This window comes from Micromesistius poutassou (assembly GCF_964030765.1).
Source record: "Micromesistius poutassou genome assembly, chromosome: 16".
Taxonomy (NCBI): domain Eukaryota; kingdom Metazoa; phylum Chordata; class Actinopteri; order Gadiformes; family Gadidae; genus Micromesistius; species Micromesistius poutassou.
In genome coordinates this window covers 9,030,955-9,045,521 of record NC_140286.1, presented here as the reverse complement: position 1 = coordinate 9,045,521, position 14,567 = coordinate 9,030,955, and the positions used below count along the sequence as shown (strand labels likewise).

The 14,567-nt window shown below is 48.5% G+C and overlaps 1 protein-coding gene across 1 annotated transcript in view; it reads right to left on the bottom strand.

Moving 5' to 3' along the window:
• LOC311361054 (receptor-type tyrosine-protein phosphatase F-like) overlaps nucleotides 1-14,567 on the bottom strand; it is a 121,637-nt gene that overhangs the window by 68,652 nt on the left and 38,418 nt on the right. The window contains 2 exon segments of the mRNA XM_084481228.1: nucleotides 1,225-1,335; nucleotides 5,584-5,772. Coding sequence (XP_084337354.1) covers nucleotides 1,225-1,335; nucleotides 5,584-5,772 — 300 coding nt within the window.

Below are 14,567 nucleotides of genomic sequence, written 5' to 3'. Positions count from 1 at the left end.
GTTCGACAAGGCTTTCCACCGGTCCGTCTAGTCCCTGTCTTTGTAGTGTCGGGGATTCCTTTCGCTCGTCTAGACACCGAATACCTTTTGAACGGGGCCACATGTTATTAGATGCTCCGGGGCAAGTTGTCTGTCATGTTATTTCCTTCGTTGCACGGGTTGCTATGCATAAGGAAATAAAGACGAAAATAAAGATAACTATATATAAATATAAAGATCAAATAAAGCTGTTTCTGTTGTGACACCCCGCTCTCCCTCCCCCCTGAATCAATAAAGAGGGGGGAAAAAAAGTGCAAATGTTGATGAATTGAAGAGCTATTTATCATTAAACAGGCATGAACTCAGTACAGAGCTGCCTTCAAGTTATGAACTAATAACTGAGTGATTCTTCTCTCTCCCTCCCGTCCACCCTCCCTTCTCAGGCTACACCCACACTAACAACTGGAGAGGCTATTCTGTTTCATGTACTTCAGACAGTCTCGCTCAGATCCGGAGAGGGGGGGGGGAAGGGGAGGGAGGAAGGTGGGGGTGGTGCTGGTGGTGGTGGTGAGAGAGCTAGCCTGACCCCTAGTACTCTCCCTTTCTTATCCAAAGCTTGAACAGAAAACCAACAAAGTACTGTGTGTGTGTGTGTGTGTGTGTGTGTGTGTGTGTGTGTGTGTGTGTGTGTGTATATGAATGAATGAGTGTGAATGTGATTGTGAATGTGTAAGTGTGTGTGTGTGTGTGTGTGTGTGTGTGTGTGTGTGTGTGTGTGTGTGTGTGTTCAGTCTGCTCACGCAGCAACCATGACAAAAACAAACCCTGGAACTCCTAGACCCCTGCGTGCCAGAGGAGCTGTGGGCCGTGCGGGGGGAATAATGGAGCCTTTCGATACAGTCCAGTCCACACAAAAAGAGAAGGAACACACAAGGAAAAGAGAGATGGCCGTCGCGGCTTTTCAGTGCCAGCAGAGGAAACATTTTCAGTGCAGCTGTTTTCACAGCGGCAGCACCTGGCACCACTGGCTCAAACGCAAGTGGGCCCGAGATCCCTTCAGCTCATTGCTTTTTTGGTGAGAAATGAGCAATGGGGGGGGGGGGGTTGTTGGGAAAATGGGAGAGGACAGGCGAATGGGAAACAGATCTATTTCGAGGCACTGGGTTACTCGACATTGGAGAATCGGTACAAGCTAACCCGACGGGCTGAATCTACGATGGAGACTAGCACACGCTTGGATCTTACCTCGCACGTATAGATTGGCAGGGGCGGAGTAGCGTGTCCCAGCGCTGTTCATGGCCACACACTCGTACTTGCCCTGGTCCGACTCTTCGCTGTTCTCAATCTGCAGGGCTCCTGTGTGAAGGATAAACAAAAAAAAAGGCATATACAATTACCTACGATGTAACATCGCAAGGTGATAGTGGTGCAACATCCTCAGTAAAGCTTCTTGTCCCTAGACAGCAAAGCCGACCAGCCTAACACCGGTCGGTGTGTGATTAAGGTATCCAGATACGATAGTCTTATGTGGGATTTTCCTATTGCAACACATGATTTTGGCAGATATAGCCAAATGCATGTTTGGGTCAATTGATCATATTTTGAAATTGTAAGTCAGGAAAATTCACTGCTTCGGAGACCTCCCTTAATCAAACGTGAGTTAAGATTTTTCAGGGAGTTTTTATGTCCTTTTTTTAAGAGGCCATTATTGTATTATTCCTGTTGAGAACGGTACCCCGTAAACAAAAGGCCGTTCCTTCAGCTCATTATTGGTCGGGTAATTACAGTTGTTTGCTGCACGACCAGCGACCGGAACGCTAGTCTGGTGCACCGCAGAAGGCTGGCGCACCTCGCCCCTGGTCCTTTCAGACGACTTCCCACCAAAAGGCAAATAGTCTAAATAATCGGGGCCGTGGAAGTGCCTGTGCCAGATGGCGGAGATTAGTATGCACAGTGGAAAGTGTTTTCTGGCCCATCATAGTGGGGGCTGACGAGCTTCTAACGACGGCTGACGGGCTGGGAGCCCGGCCGTGGCGAGTCACCCGGAATGTAATCAAAACTATTCACATGAGCGTGGCTGACAGGTCGAGGGCCCTGTGCTTTTATTATTTCCAGAATAGCGTGCTCAATTAATGACTCATATTCCCGGCGAAAAAAGAGAGAGATGCACGATTCGGCGATGTTGGCAGGGACAGACATCTGTCATGGAAACAAACAGGACTTACCTGGCCGCTGAATATCTAAGGTTATGCATTTCTGAAAAATGTATCACGACAGTGCAGGGATACATAGTACAGGGATACACATATATGTCAACACAACAAAGAGGTGATCAAGGCCATCACCGCTTGGGGGAAACGTCATGACACCGGCCGCATGAGCAGCCGGACACCATGCAGTTTGACCATGGAAACGGGGAAGGAATAAATAATAAGCTGATCGTACGATGACGTCCGGTCGACACGTCATGCAGGATGAGATATGAGGTGCAGACAGACGGGTGTCCACACACTTAACGACGGGGACCCAAATTAAGACCAGGACCAGAGATGGTGGTGGGGGTGGAGGGGGTGGTGGGGGTAGGGTGTTGTGGGCAAGATGGGACACCTGAGGTGCCCGTGGTGTCCGTGGTTTTGTGTGTGCCTGTTTGTGTAAGTGTTGGCACAAGCAGGTAGGGTGAAGGGCATCGCATCCGACATGCCCCGTTCCCATCTCACGATGACAACCGATCCCACGGGGAACGTGAGCTTAGGATGTGCACCTCATCTCCCTCAATCTCTCTCTCTCTCTTTCTGATTCAGCACTCGCGTGCACCTGCATACTAATACAAATGTCACCGATCTGTCAATCTAGCCCGTTATCCTGAGGGAGGGAGACATTTGGCATCATCGGAAGAGACTAGCGTGGGTCCTGGACAATTACCGTTTCAAACCGGTCGTTTGTCTGAAAGAGGGACATGACCGACAACAAAAGAAGGCAGTAAGAGCGGATGACGCAAGCTCACCCAGGGCGATGATCTTCCTGTAGGTCATTTTTATTGTTTCCCATTACGGGGGATGCAAGGGTGGACGGACTAGTAGGCGGAGGGGGGCACTTTAGGTGCGGAGGAAGCGGTTAAGGGTTCTGTCGCAAGGCGGATGGTAATATATGCAGAGTGTGGACACAGGCACTTGCGTGGCATCTGGAAATATCTCTCAGAGGTCTTCGGCTTCACCCCTCCCTGACACTCCCACTGTTTACCTAATGGCTGTATAGAAAAATCACGCATCCAAATGATTTCCATTAAAAAGAGGTCAAAGTCTCCACCTTGACAATCTATTCTAGCTCGGCTTTCAGGCTGTTGATTTTTTTTTTCCTTTTCGCGCCGTCCTGGGAACTAGGGGCAGAGGCGATGTTGCAGCATAGACTGTATGCAAATTGGCCCGCTTCAATCTCCATTGAGCCCCGGCGCAACATATAGGCCGGTGCATCGCCGTCCTCTTGAGGCTGTGCTGGCCTTTCCTTAAGCGCATCGGCAAGAGAGGATGAGCTGGTGACAGGTGCGTTGATGGGTAAAGGGGGGGGACATATGCACATAGACATAAGATTGGAGAGGCCACCGTCACAGATGATCCCCATGAGGTGACTGTATGGGTATGGGGTGAGGTGGGGCAGTGGGGTACATGGTGCTGAGGTGGATATGGAGGCACAATGATTTTTTTTTTTGGGGGGGGGGGTGGGTCTGACACAGTTGGTTCATCATCCTTACCTCTAATTGGCGTACCACCTATAAGAATGACAACAAAAACAAGGTCTTGATGTACATCCACTTGACAAGTATACAAAACGCAGACACAACGGCGTTCTCCACCCTTTATAGCTTGTTCCGCCGACGACATCAGGCTAAGAGGTCATTAAAAACAAGTTGGGGGTTCTTGAGCCGGAACACTTGGTGAGTTTGTACTCTGGCCAAAGCACATAATAAATAACGTGTGCCATATGAGTGTGTTGTCATTTGCACTTAGTATTCAGTAAGATTATGTGCTTTTAGTTTGAACGGAGACCAGCGACGCCAGTTACAGCAGAGAAAGAGGGCTGAATTTGAGTAAACAAGAGTGCTGTATGGTGAAAGGTCAGAGATTATGATAAAAAAAAGATGTTAATTCCTTTATACTCTGGGAAATGTGGTCTTAATGGTCTAATACAATAGGTGTTCAGCGCTGTACACACACACACACACACACACACACACACACACACACACACACACACACACACACACACACACACACACACACACACACACACACACACACACACACACACACACACACACTCTAAAATGTGCACCACCAGAAAGCTGCTGCTGGAGAGCATGTTTAAAACTGTACTGTTGCTAGTAAATTATGCATTTAAGGTCATGTGCAGTTATGTAAATCCCAATACAGCCGCAGATGTCAGGGAGAGGGTAGGAGATAAGAGGTATTGTTCAACTGAGGGCATTACATATTTGTACATTTCGGGCCACTTCAGTCATACACCAGAGCAAAGCTAATTCTAAGTTTTTGTGCTGGAAGGAATAAAATGTGGAATAAAAAAAAGGTTGAATGCATTTACTTAATGTCAAAGAGAGTATCTAACCCCCTGGTACGTTGGCCATCACTAACTCCAGACTAATACCCAAAGCACTCACCGAATAATTATTATTACCTACAAAGCATGCCATGCTTGTTGTGATTTTTTTTGTTCCTCAATAAAATGCGACTAGCGCAGGGTCAGGATCGGGAAGACCCAATCCTGCGCCGCCCTGCATTCTGCCCTCGGCGTGCAGTGGGAAGTTCTACTTTTACAGTGAGGCGCTGTTGAAAGGGTCTCTCATCTCTAATCTGGGGCCCTGGTCCCGGAGCCCGTCCTGACACGCTCTAAATGAGGTGGATTTAGCTGGGAGTGACCAGACCGAGGCCGGTCATAAAGCCCACTAATCTTTCGAACTTGCTTCCCCCCCCCCCCCCCCCCCATCTGATCCGGGTCAGGGCTGAGCTGTTTATTTACCAAGTGGCCCGGCGTTGTGAACAAAAGGCGCCTCATCGATTTCCTTTCTTCATTTTCTTCTTCTTCTTCTTGGTCGTCTTCTTTTTCTCTTTCTTAAATGCAGGATCAGAGACTACTGGCTGGCTGTATGCTTAAGAGGGTCTTAAGGCTTATTTAATTATATAAGCGACGGCAAATGCCTCTCTTTCTGCACTAGTCGGACAGTGGACCAAATTCAATAGTCACCTAATTTCAATACAAAGGGTTTCAGATTCAAGTTGGTTCTTTCTCCTCTCGTCCAAAAGGTGTTACCACTGTTTTAAAACCTCTGCCTACTTGTGACTAGTGACTCCTCAGGAGGGATGTCAACCTAGATGAACGATGGCTAGATAAGCCTACCAGTTGGTACAGTCCACTGGGCAGACTGGTATGCCGATCTATCCATCATACATCTGGTTGGCCACGCCCACTCGTGATGTAATTATGACAAGGGCAGGGACATTGGACAAGGCTTGCCGTGGCTAACCGCCCTCACTCTTTTTATGGGTTTCTTCTGTCCTTTCTGACAGCGTATCGGATCAGATCAAAGCGTACCTGAACGGAGTTGCTTGATGCGCCCGTTGCTGCTGTTGATGTCCACGGGCAGCATGTCCTTGTACCAGGAGATTTCTGGGTCCGGGTTTCCACTGGCGGCACACAGCATGGTGGCCGTCCGGGTCCTCTCGACCACCTTGAGCTGGGGACCCATGTCTATGGAGGGGAAGCCGTGGGGGACCTGGTTCTCTGAAATACAAAAGGGGGGGGGGGAACATTTGGTCAGAAATGTACTAAAGCAGCGGAGGATGTCAAAAACCACAGAGAACTTGAACACTGTGAAGATGAACACTGGGAGATTGAATGACTGAAATTCAAATGAGTTGAGAGGAAAGAGAGCAGTTTGTTCCGCCACAATACAGAAAAGCTGAAAATATCCTGAAATTTCCCAGCGGGTGATATAGAAAATCCACTAGATCATTTTGGATTATTGTTTCAATTCCCTATTTTCTTTGCAAAATTGACTATTTTGTATTGAAAAGTAAGATGTTCAATTGGTATCGTTGGAGAAAATAAGCCAAACACTAGTACTTGACTTGGATATCCATTTAGATCCAGCTCTGACTGGTAAAAATGGTAGTATTAGAGGATTGGGGTATTATCCTCCAGAAAGTTTTCTGCAGGATAATACTAAACAGGTGTATCAATCCCCCTCTCCCCCAGGGGGATGAAACATATGTATATATACACATATATTACAGAAAGGCATAATTTAGATCTTCATATCAGAGCACAAGGCTTAGTGGTTATTCAGCCGCTATATTCTGAATCCATTAATGAACATGAGGAAAAAACGGCAACCCTGAGGAATTCCTAGTTATCAGCCTGCTCTCAAAACTGCAATCTCCTGTATCTGCCTCCTTGTATGCAGATACGGGTCCTTGGGGTCCACAGCCTGGGGTCAGTATACTCATGGGGTGTGTTGATCAGGGGTAGAAGAACAGTGCTCGTGATAATAGGAACCTCTTGGCGCTAGCTCAACCGCGGCACCATGTCTCACCCCCACGGCTAACCACTAACGATTTACGGCACAGAGGAAATTGGCATAAGTTAAAATGGAAAAAAATTCCGTAATTAATATTCAAAATATAACGTAACATGAAAAAGAAAATGTAGGATCAGATTACATAGACATACATGAAAATGTAAACCAGTGGATTGCCCTTTAGGAGGTGTTCTGGCGCCCTGAGCCCTCCTGATTAGGGGTTGTGTCGGAGACACTGCGGCTGCCTTTGGGTGCCCGCATTGCATATCCATGCAGGGGAGCACATAGGCAAATGTTGGCAAAATAATTAAAAGGAAAAAACTTTGATCTTCAGCTCACAGAATCCCAGAGAATTATAATTTAAAGAGAAGTCTGCATGCGCCGTTCATGAGTTCTGAGGATTGCGCCGGATCGCGCCAGAGCTTTAAATTAAGCAGGTTTCTCGTTTTCTCTCCACAGAGCTTTATAGCCCTGCACACAGTCTGGCCATCCTAAAAGGCACCGGGATTTACACACTGCAAGACCGTAATAAAGAGTGTATGATGTACGTTTTCTTGAGTTCAGAGGCCTAGCGTTGTGCGGCCCAGTAAGTGTCTTTTAATAATCTGCCCACAGAGGTGAGGATGATAGAGTTGTGCCAGAGCAAGGATGACATAAAAAATAATGTCAAAAAAAATAAAAATAAAAATTTCATTTCCTTCTCATTCCTTCTCAAACTTTGGACATGCGTTCAAATGCCAAGATATTCACAAGCGGCCAAATTTGCCCAGCTACCTATTAAACAAATATATTACCAAATCATTTGGGGCTGTGAAAAATGCAAAACATTGCTTTTTCCGGTTTGACAGACCTGAAATGAGTTATTACGTGAGTCAGCAGCTTCCACATATCAGAGAGTGCAACCAGGGAATCATTTTCAAGGCAAACAGCTGCAGCTTTTTATTTTTTTTCCTCCATGAATCCTTTGCCCTGCTCTCATCCAGTGTTTGCATTGCGGGGGAGCCGTTGGTACAAGTGGCTGACACTGGAACCATATCTTTGTGCCTGGTTAACGTACCAGCCTCCTGTGTGGTTTCAGCCATTGTGTGTGTGCGTGTTCGCCTGTGTGTGTGTGTGTGTGTGTGTGTGTGTGTGTGTGTGTGTGTGTGTGTGTGTGTGTGTTGCTGCTACAGCAAAGGTGTTGAGATGGAATACTGAGTGGGTGAACTACACATAGGTGTTATGTTGTGCAGAGGCAAATGTGCAACATGTGAAAGACCTCCGAGGGCTGCTCGTGTTCCTTTAACATTTAAGAATTCTACTCAGCAGAGAAGAGCAAGACACGACCAAGGTTAGTCGCTCCTCTGAGACTTAAGCCATGATGGGGAATACAATGGCCCGGGCTATTTTTATTCATCAAAACCCAATCGTTGAATTCCAACCGCTCTGGTTTGGGCACGGGCTTGGCAGCTTGACGGAGCCAGGGCAAGGCGAGAACTTCAAAGGACAAACGGCTCAAGATTATGCTTGAAAGGCAAGGCGACAAACAAAACAGGGTGAAGTATCGTGGATCACCTCGATCACCTCGGGTCAAAAGCCCTGAATGTTGTTTTAGCTCGTCCCAAGGTCGGCCGCTAGTTCCGTCTGAGTGACGAAAGGACAATAAGGTTTTTTTGCCGCCATTTTAAATGTCAGATCATGATCATTTGTGCGGAGTCCAGTTACATTTCTGTGACTCCGAACACATTCTGTTCGGAGGCGTTTATTTGTGACCCGGCGGCGTCCATTTTGGATCGTGCGACCGGCTCTGCCAAGTCGTCAGCGTGAGGACACAAAGCCTTTGTTCGCCCTTTTTGTTTGAAGGCAGGGCAGAATAAAAGTGTGTGTGTGTGTGTGGGGGGGGGGGGATTTGGGAAGAAGCTCTGATAAAATAACGCATGCGGTGCGGGCTGATGTTGTGTCAAGATAGGAGGCATCTTGAATAAATGGCTCTCTTGTGTCTGGGGGTAATTCATCAGAGACAGAAAAAACACCCTCCGTCTGATCAGGGAACCGAAGGAGGGAAGGGAGAGGAAAAAAAAACACATGTGATGAATGCTGAATCACGAAGTCGCTCCATAACTAAGATTAACCGAGCAGGTGCTGAGGTGAAAATTTTAAAAAAATTAAAAACGCCCCCGCATTCGGTCACACTCAGGTTTCATTAGTCATTAATAGATGTCTAGCTCATCACTGATGCTAGGGGCGCTCCCACAGGTGCCTACGAGAACCAAGATGTCCCGCTGAACAATAGGCCTCAGAGTCTCCCGTGGCGATGGTAGTAATTGGGCGAGCGTCTTGCCAGGGTGGACAAGTAGGTGGGGGGGCGGTGAAGGGAGTTGGGCGGTGAAGGCGGCGAGAAAACTTGGCAGTCTGAGACTCCCGATTGGCTGCTGCCAAGTCGCTTGCACGAACGAGTAATATGTTCCTTCTTCTCTTCCCTCTCTGTACTTTCCGACCGTTGGCCAACGATCGCCAGGGCGCCGTGCATATGTCCGGATTGAAACGTCTGGGCCTGAGAGCCAGCGCTCACCACGGCCTTAATGCAGCAGAAAGTGGATCTGTGTGATAACGACCGCCTGGAGGAGTCCAAGCCTCCTTAAAAGACTCGAAATTAATGGAACACTGACTCACCATTAAATTGCTTTTATGTGATATAGTGGGGGGATATAATAATAATATAATGGACGACACAAATTGTATCAATGATCTAGCCCAGAGGCGGCCATAGCGGAAGAGAGAGCACCCAAAAATCACGAGCGATAAAAGGCTGGGAAAAACAACTGACTGACTCGCTCGCACTGCACTGGATAAATGAATGGTACCATTGTTCTGTTCTACATCATACATCACACGCAATGAGCATTAGTGGAATATGAGCAGCTCCAGTCTGCTTAACGTGTTTACAGAGGAAATGGCAGTACAGCATAGGAGACAGCGATGGGGTTGAGGGGAAGGGGGTTGATGGCTTAATGCCGTTTTTGCGGTTGTGCTACCCAATTAGGGTAGCAGTAGGGGCCCGGGCGCCATGGTAAAAACACATTTTGAAACATGTTCAACATGATCTGTGCTTGTTTGTACTCATGCGTAATACCGGCAATTATGGGAATTAACAAAAGCATTGATATCACGCTTCACCCCTGTCATACCCTGTGCTCCTCCTGACGAACCAGCCGGGAAGGCAGGTGAGACTACGACGGAAACAGGAGGAGGAGGAAAAAAAGAAGGGAAAAAAAGGGAGTGAAAAGGAGAAAGGGGAAGGGAGGAGAAGGAGGAGGGATGCATGCCAGCCTCCTGCCAGCTCCAATTACCAGTGTGAGTGGAGCGTGGCAGCCAGGGCGATGGGTCTAATCAGAGCCCTGCTGAAAGAGACCCGTCCCCGTCCCCTGCGTCCCACTGGGAGCCGGTCAGAGCTCAATCTAACCCCAACATCAGCCCGCAGGGGGGGGGGCTTCTCCTGCTTCCCTCACCCCGGGCGTACTCCACTCCGCGGGTGGGGGGGGGGGGTCAACCACTCGAGAAACCCTGGCTCCTCTTCTTCATCGAGGGCCGGGAGAGCAGACGCAGCCGCAGCTGCTTTTTAGCCCCTTTTTTTTCAGCCCAGCCCATGTCTACTTTGGCGTAACGTCCAACCTCTTCCAATGCTCGTGGGAGTGCTTCATGATATGTGCAGGCAGTTAATCGTTAAGTAACAACTTGGAACAACGTGGGAATTTGCAGAACGACTAGAGGCTATGGAGAGAAGCCCGGGCTGTTATTCCTGAGTAAACTGTACAGCGCTATACCTGCCTGCAAGGGTGATCTGCACTTGTATGCTTTTTCTTTTTTTTCATCAAAAGTTAATTTAACTCATTTATGTTTGTCAATAAAACGGGAGCAGATGGTGTGCCGCTTTCTTATGCGTGTGAGCTCGGGAGTATAGGCTCCAGAAAAAAAAAAAGCAATAGAGGTCTTATGATCTCCATGTGTGCCCGTTGTCAAGTGATGGATGAGAACAATTAAAGGTGATGTCTCCTTTGATAGTGTGAACCAGGAGACCCCAGCAGCAGCCACACAGCCACTTGCCTCATGAAATATTGCTGCACTAAAATCTACCCTTTTACCCATACATCAGTGCACTTTATGGGTCAAGGTAGAGAGGTGTTTATGCCCCCCCCCCCCCGCAGAATACGTAGGACTGGTGTTTTGGGGGGGTAGGGGGGCAGGGGGCAGCAGCAGAATCTCGGTCAATGGACCAGCCGAATTAACAGGGAAAGAGAAATGAAGAGGGTTGATGGTGTTAGTCCTGAACATATAAACATATTAAGCACTAGCGTTCCTCACTCACACTTCCATGACTACATGCCGCTACAATGGCCCTTGCCTACGAGGCAGCTCATTGTGTTTTATTCACGGCTCACCTTCTCCTGACCTGGTGCATGTGAAGGTAGGGGGGGGGGGAGAATCAGTTTTAGCTTTTATTTCTATTTCGGAGACGTCCTGAAGGCTGCGAGGCGGGCGGGCGTCGGCTGTTGAGGTAAGGGCTCGAGGCCGTGGGCTGTACCCAACCAAGAGCGCCACAGAGAGAGAGAGAGCGCGCCAGAGCGAGAGAGAGCGGGCGAGAGACATTCGCGTCCGCCTGAGATGCAAAAAAGGTGTGTGTGTGTGTGTGTGTGTGAGGTGTGTCAGAAAAACAGAACAGGAACGCGAGCAGAAATGAAAGAACGCTGCGAGGAGTCGCAGTCCAGGATGGTGTGTAAACAAGCGCGCAAACACAAACGCAGAGCCGGTTTGTTTAGCTGGGAAAAAACCCCGAAAAGGGTTCATGGGGGACACAACAGGTTCAGGCGTGTACTTATCGCAGAAACAGAGAGAACAAGATGGGAATAATAATATTTTTCTCACCCAAATATAATGTTGAGTGTTTTTTATTTCATTAAATTATGTCGGGGGGGGGGGGGGTTTCAGCACTGCCTCATCTAACCACCTTCTATTTTTCCGATATTGGGCACACTATTGGGCTATGTAAATAATGAAGAAATGGACAGCTTGCATGGCAGCCCTACAGGGTTAACTGCCTCTGTGTTCGCTTTGACTTGCAAAACATCTGAACAGTCTCATGAAAGCTATAGAACCGAGCGGCCCCCCACCTACCTCTTGACTGGGCAAAAGAAAATATATATACAGGTTGGCAGTGTGCGCACCACGGGGGGGAGGGGTCTTCTTCGTTGGGGGCAGCACATCACACCGCACAGCATCAAAGACAGCAGAAGGCGGCCATTGATGTAACAGTGTTGTAATGACATGAAAACTATGAAAAATCTCCAGGGCAAAAGAAACAAAACAAACCGAGAGAGAGAGAGAGAGAGAGAGAGAGAGAGAGAGAGAGAGAGAGAGAGAGAGAGAGAGAGAGAATGAAAGACGCTGTGATACACCAGCACTGGGGTAATTATTCTCTTCACAGTAAGGTACGCGTTACGAAACCAGCGCCGTGGTGTTAACTAAGTGCAGAACTCGTGCAAATGTCGGACAAAACGCATAACAAAGGAAAAACTTGTAGAGCCTGTTGTAATGCTGCTGTCACGCCCCTGTGGCTTGGCAGTTGCCAAGGAGATAGCCGTGTACAAAACAAATAGAGTTCGGGCCTTATGGATCGCATGCAACGACACACCTGCACGTAACCCACCATCCCCAAAACAGTCATAACAAGCACAAACACACCTTTAGTGCTTAAAAAAAACAAAAGCTGAGTGCTGGAGGTTGCATCAAAGCTTTACTTCCTCCTCTGGTTATCTGTGCGTACAGGACGGAAGAGAAAACAGGCTGTAATGCACGACCTTAGAAATAATACACTTTTTTTGTCTAGCCGAACAGAACATTTAGCCCTGCTTCCAAGCCTACGGGCAGATAATCAATAGCGGTCATCTAGCGTCCTAATATTCCATCATTGCACACACACACACACACACACACACACACACACACACACACACACACACACACACACACACACACACACACACACACACACACACACACACACACACACACACACACACACACTTTCATTTTTAACCCGTCCGGACTGCTATTATCCCATGCTGCACCTCCACCTACAGCCCCCACAGGCCCCCCCCCCATCTCTCTACCTAGCACTTCAATTTCTCCTATCTGCTATTCCACTTCCCTGTCGTCAGTATGATCTACCGTCCTGCCAGATTCCCCACGGCGGTTATTTATGCTCTGGCACAGCAGTTAGTACATAACCCTGCCCCCACCATATCTCTCTCTCCCCCCGCCCGACACCCCTCTCCTACCTACCGCCCGGACACCACAACCCTGGGGTGGTCCCGGTGAATTCACAGATACTGCTGACCGAGTCACCTTGTGAGACCAGTGCAGCTGCAGAGTATTCCCTCCCCCTACCCCCTTTCCTCCTTCCCCTTGCCTCCCCCTCCTCCACAAACAGACCCGCATGATGGCTGCCGCCGGAGAGTGGCTGTTGTTTCTCTATAGATTATAGGTACGACTTGGCGTCTGGTCTTCCCGCAAACAGGACCGGGATTGAAGGCCTTTGAGATCACGGCATTGCATAGTACTGTTTTTTTTCCTTTGGCGTTTTATTTTTTTGGATTAATGTACCGTGCCTCTGTGTCAAGTGTGGGGGGTGAACCACAGGAGGAACAGGGAATGCCTGTGGCTTCTACAACATGGACAATCAGACAGGTAGTTCCGCCTGCCTACAGCCATGGACCGGCGGTGTGAATGGGGGAGGCGTGGCGGCTAATGAAGTCCGTCGACAAGAGGAAGTGGTGAAGCGGGTTTGCAAATACATTTATTAAATTATCCACACCCCTTCCGCGGCTCAAATTAATCACGGCCCGGGCTTTATTGTGACGTGTGACGTGTTCAAGTGTAATTACGGCGGATAGGGATTCCCTTTTTATGAGTGCCGAGAAAGGCAGGGGATATGTGGGAATGTGGCAGGTTGGGTTAATTAAATCCTGCAAGGATCTCACTTGAAGATAATGAATTACACACACACGGTTTGGCGCGTTAATGTGTCCGGCTTCAACTTTGATTATATATAAAAACAACGCAGACAATATGGGAACCCGTCATGCCATTTATATGTCTCGACAGGACAAGACGCTTCAATCGATCCGAGTGCGTGCACGGTGGTAGCTTAGAGATCAGGTATTGACAGGACGTTTGACAGGACGCTTGGAGGCAAACTGTGGTTACACACTGTTGTGCAAGGCACTAAGGATAGACTTCCAAGAGAGGCACACATTCTTGGTCAGCTTTTCCAGCTTCGCAAGAGAAAAATACTCGACATAAAACCACGTGGATGTTTTTTTACAATCATGACAAAATCATCAAACTAATTTGTGCAACTTGAAATGTATAGCACCTCTGCATCATGCATCAGTTCCCCCTCCCGCCCACCGCACCGTTTAATGGAGCTGCTGCGGCCCCGTTCCCAGAGCCTGTGCTCACAGACATGGGTAATAAATGTCCTGCTGGAGAAGCCGCCATGGGCCCGTTATTAAGCAAGGCTCCTCTCCTGCGGCCAGGTGGGTGAGCCTACGGGGCTTGGTGTGTCAATGTGTGGATGACAAGGGAGGGGGGGTCAGGGTGTAAGACTCCCATTAGCCAGCTCATTGGAAGTGGGCATTAGAGTCCCTCCGGACACATCGCCAGCCCATCCATCCGTGGCTAGTCAGGGTCAGGGGAGCCATGGAGGAGCTGGCCCGTGGAGCCCAGGAAGGGGGACCTCTGTCTTCACCTGCCGTGACACAGACCCCCACGCTCCGTTCCTTACAAACAGGAGCAGAGCCGGTGTTCATTTGTGTCTTGGGTTAATTGGCAAAATGCGTAATGTGGTTACTGAAAAAAAGGATGTTGATTATATTCTTGGGGCCGATTTTAACCCCTGAAACACAGACTCTGTTCCCGAAACAATTTCGAAACCGACAGATAAAGTTGTGTTTGTCTAATC